The sequence below is a fragment of the Coenobita brevimanus genome, chromosome 63 (genome assembly GCF_032717465.1).
Source record: "Coenobita brevimanus isolate Jiangsu-jjx chromosome 63, ASM3271746v2, whole genome shotgun sequence".
Taxonomy (NCBI): domain Eukaryota; kingdom Metazoa; phylum Arthropoda; class Malacostraca; order Decapoda; family Coenobitidae; genus Coenobita; species Coenobita brevimanus.
The window spans coordinates 44,073,259-44,085,224 of NC_137016.1; the positions used below are offsets into that span (position 1 = coordinate 44,073,259).

The window sequence follows — 11,966 nt, forward strand, 5'->3', positions numbered from 1 at the left end:
ACACAGACCTGCTCAGGCAACGTGGGGGGATGAACGAGCGCCGTCTAGCGACATGTGGCAGCAGTAAATAAATATTCGGTGAGCTGGTGGCGGGCCTGTTAGTGAGCGCTCGGCCGTCGTTTGACGAGGAACTACGCACGAAGTCGCTCCCGTCCTCCCTCCGCTTGCAGTTGGAGGGGAGTGGCGGTGAAGACAGCGTCGGGAGTGTTCCGATACTTTGCGGGAAACATTAAACTGGAACTCATGGATGTATTTGTGAACCACTGCCGGTAATACCATTGTTGAACTGATATATAAAAAGTGCAATAGGAAATGCCAATGCTAAAATTGGGAGGAGATATATTTGTACCAAGTGAAAATTTTTCGTGACTAAGTTAAACGTGAGTAAATGTGAGCGTCAGTGACCTTAAACCCTACATTAAAGGGAGTACAAGTGACTTACCGAAAGTCGGATGTTGGGTATTACTGAGGAATGAGTGGCCTGGGCTTCTGGCTTCTCGTTCACAGTAATGCATTCACTGAGTGAGGAGCGGCAGAACTGACTACTCCTTACAGACCAACTCAATTGTTTATTTTTTTACTTATTTTTTCTTTTTTAAGAAAAAACTAAGAGTATTCATACGTGCACGGCATAAGGCTTATTCATGTGTTCTTTTCATTTTCAGCTATATGTTGGGGCAAAGAAAATAACAATATACTTTTTCAGTGGAACTAAGAAACTGTAGACGAAATAACTAAATTATATGCATATAATGAATATATGCATTCGAAATGTACTTAAGATAAACCTGTACTTAAAAGGGTAAGGAAACTGTTAGTATTTCAAATCTTGATATTTAGTAGAAAAATTGGAAAAGGTTTGACTGATAGCTCGTGCTTTACGGAGTTTTGCGATGTGCAGAACTGGAAACACGCAGTCCAACGGTAGAGGTTTCAAAAGTCAATAACAAACGCAGGCAGCGAAAAAGATGTTGTAAAATTAAACCGAGGAACTGGTACAGAACGCACTTGCTTTAACCAGTGAGTAATGGAATTCTAACAAGCGGAAAAATAACAACCACGAAACTAATGAAGAAGCGACGAGGAAGACTAACAAAATAGTGGGTGCGACCTGCAGAATTACAGAAGGAACAGGAAGAGAATAAACACACCATTTTTGGAACATACAGAGAAAAAGTGTTCACTGGAAATATATCAGCAAGAAGTGGAATAAATATCGTAAAACAACTGTGGGAAAAAAGGTATAACAGAAAAACATCGCAAACCTAATTGAAAAGGGAGATATAGCAGTCTTGTTGCTAAAAACCCAGGATTATCTATACGCAAACAAAGTCTAACAGACAGTTACAGACAAAGGGAATGAGGCAGGTGTACTGCAGGATGTGAGAGAAGCGGAAGAGTGAGGGTGTGTGTATAGGTTGGGTGTGCGGTGAGGAGGGTGTGTACATCAGCCATCAGCCAACTCTCGGGGCGCACTGCCACCACCGCTACTGGCCGCAACAGCTCTGGCCCTCATCGATCACAGCTCAGCACCAGCACACGCGCCCCGTGACCCCCAACACCACGTGTTTCGCACACCTGCGCGCCTGCACGTGTTGTTAGTACATGCGGTAAGTTGGAGAGGACGGGCGGGGGGTGGCAGACTTACAAGGCTCAGGGCCTTCTGAACTGGAAATATGGACACTTAAATGTTGCCGAGTGTGTCCCTGTTGCCTCTTAAGCACACCATGCCACATAACGCTGCCCTCACTGCCAACAGAATGGCCAGTTTAAGCGTAGTACTGGTGGTGGTACTACTGGTGGGTGGAGTGGGGGGTCGCCCGCCTGAGTGTGAGTGGGAACTGGAGAACGCGGGTGTCACTGCGGGAGGAGGGGAGTGGGTGCGGACAAGCTGTCATGTGCGGACACTGAACCAGGCACTGCTGACGGAGGGAGGGTCTAATGCTTCCTTGTCAGTCCTGAAAGGTGCCACTCACATCACCGTCCTTGCTCTGCATTGCGCCAGACAGGTGGTGTTCGAGTCCAAGGTGGCAGCTGGCATGTTCTCCGTCTTCCCCGGTTTAGAGGAGCTGCAGATACTAGGTTGTAAGATCACCACCCTGCCCGCCAATGCCCTAGCTGGTTTGCCCCATCTGAGGCGTCTCACCCTACGAGCCCATCACGAGGACTGGCCCACAGCAGCCCTCACCGTCCATCCAAAGTCCCTGTCGGATTTAGGGCGTCTGGAATCACTAGACTTGGCCCATAACGCCCTCTGGTCACTTCCACCAGGCCTGCTGTGCCGCCTACAATTCCTTACCACACTCAACCTGACGCACAATCGTCTCCACCACCTGCCTGACCTGGGCCTTGGGTCAGGGGGGGCTCAGAGCTGCTTACTTCCTCTTCATCACCTAGATCTTTCGCACAACCAAGTAGCAGAGGTACCCGAGCGAGCATTCAGTGGGGCACGAGAGCTACAGACACTATCACTTAGACACAATCGTCTAGCTCACTTAGATGATTTGGCCTTTGCTGGTTTACTTTCCCTCAGAAGTCTTGATCTCTCACATAACAAGCTGGTGGCAGTGCCCCGGTCAGCTCTACAGGATCTACAGCAGTTACGGGAGCTACGCTTAGCCAACAATTCCCTCAGTGTCCTACCACCAACTGCCTTCCAGAGCCTGGGCCACCTACAGACGCTGGACCTAAGCCACAACCAACTGAGTCTTGGTGCAACCAGCAGTCAGACCTTTGCTGGACTTATACGCCTAATGGTGTTGGATGCCTCTCATAATCTACTTGCACAACTTGAACCTGATACCTTTACTGACTTGTATGGCCTGCAGGACTTGCGCCTTGCATACAATAAACTGTCTTACCTTGCTGATGATACTTTTGCCAGTCTTGCTAACCTGCACAGACTACAGCTGACGCACAACCAGTTAGTGGAGGTGTCTGGGAGAGCACTGCAAGGACTGGCAGTTCTTACTCATTTAGCCCTCGATCACAACCAGTTAACAGCTGTAAGTGAGGCTGCTTTCTATAACTGTTCTTCATTGCGTCATTTAAGTCTGGCCCACAACCAGCTTGAGGAGGTCCCATCTGCTCTCACTCACGCTACACTCCTCAGAACACTTGACCTGAGTCATAACCAGATCTCAGACGTGGAGGAGGGTGCTCTGGAAGATCTGGTGCATCTACGGGAACTGAGGCTCTCACACAACCTGATCACCAACATAACTAAAGCTTCCCTGGTAGGAATTCCAGCTCTCCATTATCTTGATCTTTCTCACAACCTGCTTGCAGATATTGAGTATGAAGCCTTAGCAGTGACACCCCTCCTAAAAGGCATCAACCTCCATCATAACAGACTGATGAACATTAACGGGGTGGCCAATCCTCTGAGGAACCTCACCTGGTTCAATGTGTCTCATAATGAAATAACCTGGTTCGATTATGCTGTGGTACCTAAGAATCTAGAGTGGATTGATCTCAGTTACAATGATATTAGCCAGCTGGAGAACTTTTATAAGGTACAGCAGGAGGTGAGACTAAAATCTCTGTATGCTTCATATAACAACATCTCGGACATCAGTTCAATAGCCATCCCTGACAGCATCCATGAACTCCATCTTCACCACAATGTCATTTCGTATGTTGCTTCAAACACCTTCCTGGACAAAACCAGTATCTCCCTCATTGACCTACGGCATAACAGCATCTCCATACTGGAAGAAGCAGCCCTACGATTATCACCACGTCACACTCCACCACCACTCCTCCTGCTCTCACACAATCCCCTCCACTGTGACTGTGCAGCAGACTGGTTATTGCGGGCTGCTGGGACAGGGTTGGGGAGTAGTGTGGGTGGAAGTTCCATTTTGCCACACCTAGGAGACGTGGGAAGTGTGAAATGTCGTCTGCCTGGACTGTGGCATGAAGCTGTGGTGCCCCTGGTTACTGTACAGCCACAGCAGTTCCTCTGTACGTATCGCCGACACTGTTTCACACTCTGCCACTGCTGCGACTTTGATGCTTGTGACTGTGAACAGACCTGCCCACAGAACTGCACCTGCTACCATGACCACACCTGGACGCACAATGTCGTCGACTGTGGTGGTGGGTGGACTCACATGCCCTCAGGGGTGCCCATGGACGTGACCGAGGCATTTATGGATGGCAACACAATGGGTCCCCTAACTTCTCATGCCCTTATTGGCAGGAAAAATCTGAGAGTGCTACACCTCAATCACTCTGAGATCACTGTTATTCAGAACAGAACATTTAATGGACTGAAGAACTTACAAGTGTTACGACTCGACCATAACCTTCTGGAGGTTCTACAAGGGTATGAGTTCGTGGCTTTGCATGATTTAAGGGAATTGTACCTGAACCACAACCGCCTAAGGCATCTCAGTAATGTGACTTTTTCATCTTTACGAGCAATTGAGTCACTTCGTCTGGACCACAACCAACTGTCTACCTTCCCTGTGTGGAACCTCGCATTGAACCCTTTCCTGGTGGAGGTCAGTCTCTACCACAACCCCTGGAGCTGCGAGTGTAGTTACCTGGCTAATCTCCGTGCCTGGCTGGAGGGTAACCGCATCAAGGCCTCCAATGCAAGCTTGATCAGGTGTTGGCACAATGGCACTGGCAGCTTGGGTCCACCAGTGCTGTCAGACACACCAGTACGATGTGACCACTACGTTGCCACCACTAGGATCAACAGTCTTATTATTCATGATTATATGATGCTGTTGCTTATAACTGCTGCTCTTCTGCTTCTCCTCCTGGCTGCTGCTGTCACTGTCTTTGCTTACCGCCGTCGTCTCAGGCTGTGGGCTGTCAGTCGTTATGGTAAGAGACTTTTTGAGAAATCATCTGCCTACGTAGAGGAACGAGAGAAATTATTTGATGCCTTCGTGACACATAGTGCCAAGGACTCTACGTGGGTGTGTGGTCTGCTTGCACCAGAACTAGAAGCCTCAGGATACCAGCTGTGTGTGGTGCATCGGGACTGTGCAGCGCCATCAGCACCGGTGGGAGGCCGGGCCATTGCTGAGAGCATCGCCTGCAGCAGACGAGTGTTAGTGGTACTGTCACGTGGCCTGGTGGACGCGGAGTGGTGCCGCTATGACTTCAAGAGTGCCCACGTGGATGCACTGCGTGGTGTGCGAAACCGTCACATGGTGGTGGTGGTACTGGAAGATGTGCCAAGGGGTGAACTGGACACAGAACTCGCTGCCATCACACGTGCTGCCGGCACTACTCTCTACCCTCGTGATCCACGCTTCTGGGATAAACTTCGGAGGAGCATGCCCTCCTTGCGGTCACGGCGACGGCCCCCACGTCCTGCCACAATGGGATCCAAGGCAGCCAGTCGACCTTTAGTGGCAGCTGAGCACCAGAACGGCCAATCGTGGCAGCTACCGGAAACCAAAAACTTAGGCCACGCCACTACCAAGTCTCTGACCGTCAACCCCTACTGGGAAACTGCTGTAGGTACTGGTGCGGCGGAAGTAGCGTGGGCGGCTAAGGGCGGGCCAGACCTGGGGGCACCACCATGGGTCCATACTTCCACTAAAACCTCTCCAGTTCCCTCACACGAAGGGCAGGACGGTCGCACCTCACCTGCTGAATCCGGCAACGCTCCTGACCACACCTACATGAGCGTCAGTGAGTGTGGGGAGGTGAGGGCAGCACTTCTACCCCCCACCTCCCTTGCTCCTCCAACTTCGCGGGCGGAGGACAGCACTTCGCCAGGCAGTAGGGAGGGGAGGGAAGGAGGCGGGAGCAGTACCAGGCCCTCCGCTCCCCAACTCTTCCGTCGTGACGCCCCAGACTACCTCACCCGCAGCTGGATCTTCCACCCTCCCCCCAGCGAGCAGCCGCCGCCCCCGGGCCAGACTTACTTCGTGTGAGACCCACCCTAACCCATAACCCAACCCAGTCACTGTCCTTACCCATACACGCACGCAAATACGCTACACACACACACACACAGTAATATATATATATATATATATATATATATATATATATATATATTACTGTGTGTGTGTGTATACTGTATCTATCTATCTATCTATCTATCTCTATACACATACACACACACACACATCACACCCCAATACACATGCACACCTTTTTGCTTCCTGTCCCCTTCACTACCCTCCCCCGTCCCTCTCCCTCCCCCCCCTTTGCTCCTGATATCAGCTGCGTCGCGTACGTCCATATCAGCCGCGTCAGCCTGCAGTAGCCCAGCCAAAAGTAGCCTTTAGCCTCAAGTAGAAGTTGGAGTCTTTATAATATTCAGTCTGCATTTGTATTCACTCTCTCGTCATCCCACCCAACCCCTGTTCATAGTCCCGTCACTCAGTTTTGATTAAGTAATTCCACTTTACACCCTGTTGCTTACACCGTTTCTGTATTCAACTTTTCACTCACTCAGCTAAATATATTCCACTGTTTTACTCTATATATGTCTCTTTTCACTCACCAGCAAAATTTTTAAAGATTTATGTTCAAACTCTTCCACTTTTCCCACAACCTTTGTTCAGCGTCCCCCACCTCTTTTCAATCCTTAGCAACTTTTTTCTTTATCCATCTCTTCAGTTATTTACACACTGCTCATACACAATACTTTTTAATTAATACTCTTATCTACGCGTATCCCCACTTGTGTACTTCTACTTCTCGTCTCATAGTTCTCCTCCACTGATTTCCCTCCGTCTCTCCCATATACCTCCCTCTACCCAATACCCCTCAGTTTCTCTGCCCCAATCCATCTTTTCCTAAACCCTCTTCGTTTGACTCTTCCCTACTTCCTCTCTGTTTCTTCCCTCCACCAACCCCCCCCCCTCAGTTTCATACCTCCCCCTCCCCAGTTCCCCCCCCCCCCCGGCGAGGGACAGGCCCGCACACATTCCGCCCACGCCCGCAGTCCTCCACGCCCACGGTGATCCCCCACGGTGGAGCCCGAAGCTGTGATCACCCACATAAAAATAATAATAATAATTATAATAGTAATAATAACAGTAGCCTAAAGAGAACCCGTCAGTGCTTTCCTTGGATCGTATCGAAGCAGTGACCAAGGCCCGTATTCTCGTTGGCTTATAGGAGACTTTGTTGCACCTATTAAAAGCCTGTTTCTGTATTTGGCACGTTAATATATGCCTTTGTAATATGCAACCTATATCGAAACCGGTATTAGAAGACTGGAGCCCTGCTGCCAGTTTATTTCTGCATCTGACATCTTAATATTTTCACACAGTTTATGCAATCTAGATCGATATTATAAATCCATAAGTAACCTAGAAAAGAATAGCTGGATGTGCAGTAGTGTGCAAAATATGTCTCTAAGGAAGAGGTGCTGGAAATGCTCTCACTGTCAGTTTATAAAAGAATTTCTTGCACCTCTTCATCATTCAGTTAATTTTTGCATTCGACGGGTTAATATTGTCTTCTGCGATGCTTATGCAAACTAAATCTTTATTTAAAAAAAAAAAAGAAGACATAAAAGCATAACGAAGACTAAGGGGTAGAATGCTAAATGAATCTAGAAGGTCTCCCTAAGCATGCGAGGATACGAACCTCGACAATTTAGGAGGCTTTTTGGTAACTCTTGCCAGTTTATTTATGTCTAGGGTACGCTAATAATTTCTTGTATATTTCCGTGCTTATGCATTTTATGTCAAAAGGGAAACTATATATATATATATATATATATATATATATATATACAGTATCTATATAAACAATAACGAACTGTAAAATACAAAATACCTTATGTCGGTAAAGAAAAGGTGCCAAAAAGCCTCCTAAGCTGACGAGATTACGACCCTATAAACTCTGTGTATATATAGTGAATGGTGTGGGAGTTTCCGCTTACCTATACATTTAAGAAACTGCATAATGATTTGGAAAAATATATGGCTGCTCTTTGTGTATATAGTGGAATACATGCAATAGACTGTAAAATGATACTAAGCCAAAACTAGTTCATTTATTTTGGTCGTAGCTTCAGGAAATTTAAGCATGAACATGCAAAATAAGTGTATTGCTTCCCTGTGTGACATGGGAAAGGAAAAGTGTCAACTGTGTGCGTCAATGAAAAAGAAAAAAATAAGCGAGTGAAAAATGGATGATACCCTTTTTTATGGACACACGGGGTTGCCATAGTTACCCCTGTTGCCATGTAACTACTATTTTTTTTTTTTTTTTTACCCTGCACGCGTATGACAACATGAAAGGACAGCGAGAGGGTGGATAGCAAGTTAACCCCGCAGTGGTGATAAAAATAAACTGAGAGATCGTGTGCCATAAGCTGGAAAATATTACGAAATTCATGGTCAAAAAGGAATAATGGGGATAATTGTAAACGTTTTTTCGGTGCTGCAGACGTCTCCCGGGCATGGTAAAACCGCCTGACGTAAGTGGAAATATAACGCAAAGTAGTTAAATCGCAGCTAAAAAGGTTCCAGAGATGCGCAGTGTTAGTGAATCTATATATACATAATTATATATATGAAGTGCCAAGGGACGCGCAATGTTGGAACCCTACCCAGTGAATGTGTGTGTGTGTGTGTGTGTGTGTGTGTAAATATATATATATATAAAGAAATGAAGATTCTATTGTTTACTTACTTTTGTTTCTTTTTTTTAGGGGGAAGCGTGGCGTCCAAAGTGTGTACGCAAGTGTGTGTTTGTGTGCATCAGGGTATGCACACACACATACACCCACACATACACACAGCCCCCCCTCCTCCATCTACCCAATGTACATATATACTTATGTCAACCCCTGTGGTAAAAATGGGAGAATAAAAGTGAGGAGGAGGTGGGGAAGAGGGTGAATTAGAAAGCAAAAGAGGTGGAAGATAAAAAGTGCTCTAAATAAAAAGCTGGAAATAAAAAAGAAGCCAAGACGATGAATAAGGATGCATTAAAAAGGTCTGAAAATAATAATGAGCTAAAAATAAAGAAAGAAAATCAATGGAACACCAACTGGACTCCAGTATGTATATCTTCCACTCTTTTGCCTCGCCCTCAAGTATATAGTTATCATACTAACTCAATGTCCAACAGAGACCATAACTTACTAATTACTATTTTCTATATTTTCTCACATCCTATTAACCCTTTTAGTACTGTGACGTCTTTATCTTCGCTGCTGCTACCTCCAGACGATTTTAGTCACGTAGGGGGAGATTGAAAGGTTTAACGAGGGCTGCAACTCACTCCTCCAGTTCGAAAATATAGTCTCTCCTAACTTGTATACAATCGTCTGGTGGATGCAAGAATACAGAGGAAAAAAAGGCATCCGTAGTGAAAGGGTTAACCTCTAATTAGATGACGTCATTTTGATTTTATTCTAGCCACCTCCACAAGACTTTACCCAGCTTAGAAGAGCCCAACATTAGTGGAAGATACTGAAGGCCAAATCTAACACCATTTCAGTCTGCCTCCTAAGCTAAATAAAGTCTGGTAGTAGCAAGAGTACTGTGAAAGGACGTCATCGAAGTGAAGGGGTTACAGGGATTCCACGTTTTACTCCTATACTCGCCAAGCAATGATGTAAAATTATGTAAAGGCGCCGCCATGTGAGCTTCGGCAAAAAATCCGACCTTAGTATTAAAAGCCGGGAAAGCGAAGACGTAAACAGACCCCCAATTTCAGAAAGGTTATTTTCGAAGCAACTGTGATTATTATATGTGGTTAGCCTGCATACCATCTTACAGAATGCATACAGCAGTGAGGTAAAAAGGCCAACTGCACCTTACTCTCACTGGGTTTAAAAAGCGACCGGCAGAAATTGGGAGGCATGTCTACTCCTTCGTGAGCTCAGTTTTAATAATGGGGTCGCTGGCTTCCTATGAGCCGCTAGTAGGAGACCTCAGGGACAGAGAGTTGGCCACAGTCAGTCAGTCAGTCAGTAGAGAACCTATCCCTAAAGTCAGTCAGTAGAGAACCCATTCCTACAGTCAGTCAGTCAGCAGAGAACCTATCCCTACAGTCAGTCAGTCATTGAAGAACCTATCCCATATTCTCCCCTCGAAATGAGTGACCTATTCTGTTGGTTTATTTCTGTTGCCACCAGATGAGTTTATTCAGCTAAGACGTAAGTTCTCGAACTGGAGGGGTTAGATATAACCTTAATTAACCTCTTCACTATGGTACTACAGATAATTCCCAAGTTGAATGAAATCGTCTGGAGGTAACAACAATGATTTAAAGAACACGCCATCGGATTGAGGTGGTTGAAGCCTTTATTACAATCACCTTTATTTCATTCTTGCTTAGAACAGATGATCAGAGTCAGGTGAAGGGAGACCTCTCGTGGTGAAGGGGTTAATCATGGCAATGTCTAATCCCTCCAGTTCTAAAAGTCTCTCCTATGCCGAATAAAGTCGTCTGGCAATAGCAAGAATAAATATAGACACTGTCGTATTGAAGGGATTAAAGCCTTGTGTGCCATACTTGATCTATCAGCCTCAACCCTATCTATTATCTATTTATCCTTCTATCTATCCACCCATCCTGTATTGCCTGACGCCGCATCCCATCCCCACTCACAATATGCTCTATGTGCCAAGTTTGACCCAGATCTGACCAACCAGTCATGAGTTAAAGCCCTATTCTGGTACTTGACTCTGATCCTTGACCTTGACCTTTGATCAAACCACCAAAAAGCAAGTCACTTTTTCCCAGATTCACACACAATTGCACCATTTTTTATTACTATCGGATTGGGCATTCATGAGAGATTGTACTGACATACTTACGGTACATATAGACATACGAGTATATATATATATATATATATATATATATATATATATATATATATATATACGTCCATCTATATTCATACATACATACAGTACACACATATACAACCATCTATACATGCATACATACATATACACATCTATACACACATTCATACTTACACAGAAACGGACTTGATCACAACAGCACTGAAAATGAAATCTTATGGTGTTACACTGAAAACAAATAGTTAACGAAGGGTTGTTAAGAGCGTTTTAAGCCCACGAGTATACGACATGATATCAAGCAGAAGCGTCCGATTTTCTACCTGACATTTCCGTCAACCGGATCGCGTGCTGTCAGTCCCGCGATCAAGTTTTGCCCGAATTTATTTATATTCCCGCCGGATTAACTGTCACCTCGCTAGCGCTGACAATTTTCCCGGTGCATGATTCGGAAATTCAGCCGATTAATCAGTCAGTGAGGTAATTATTGACTTTCAGCCAGCTGCTCTGTCAATTAATTAGGCAACAGTAAATGCACCGGTCATTCGTTTCAGTCATTTTTCATGCAGTTAGCCTCGCTGGTCAGCCGGAAATCCCATCAGACCTACGCCCTCTTTTTTTTTTTTTTTCTTGCTAACTTCAGACGATGTTTATTTAACTTGGGACAGATCTCGTGCTCAGCGGGTTAATGAAGGCTGTATCTAACCCCTGCAGTTCGAAAAGTCTCTCCTAAGCTGAATGAAATCGTCTGAAGATAGCAATAACAATAGTAAAGGTAACTGCTACCCCAGGCTGATCTGGATGTCAACACGGTGGGCTGCAGACCGAAACTGCTCTTCTGCGGCAGCCTATACCATCCTCTTTTTCGGGGCTTGGGAGTTGAGGGATGCTTGTACAAATGGGCAGCAGAGTCGCCAGGTTATATTAATGCCACCGCGGGAAGGTGTCCCTCTTCTGCACCAAAGCAAAGTAAAATGCAATATACTAAGCGTGTTAAATTTAGCACCTTATCAAAACTGGGTACGCAAAGGTGTAAACAAGCCCCTTATTTGAGAGTATCAATCTTAAAACACCTGTGGGGATAGGTAACAGTCTGGGTTCATTTCATCTGTAAACAGGTAGAAAGATAATTATCATGTTTCAATAATTATGTAAATCTATGATGGCCTGTTTCTTGTTCTATTCTTCTTACCCTCAGACGGTTTCACC

General features: G+C 45.7%; 1 protein-coding gene across 1 annotated transcript; it reads left to right on the forward strand.

Moving 5' to 3' along the window:
• The first annotated feature begins 1,659 nt into the window (after positions 1-1,659).
• On the forward strand, positions 1,660-5,932 carry LOC145404362 (uncharacterized). Its single transcript, XM_080275885.1, has one exon. The coding sequence runs from the start codon at positions 1,689-1,691 to the stop codon at positions 5,901-5,903; it is 4,215 nt and encodes a 1,404-aa protein (XP_080132011.1). The 5' UTR covers positions 1,660-1,688; the 3' UTR covers positions 5,904-5,932.
• The last annotated feature ends 6,034 nt before the right edge of the window (positions 5,933-11,966 follow it).

Excerpts from the sequence above, each read along its gene's own strand:
- LOC145404362 (XM_080275885.1), top strand. The coding sequence starts at position 1,689 with ATGTTGCCGAGTGTGTCCCTGTTGCCTCTTAAGCACACCATGCCACAT.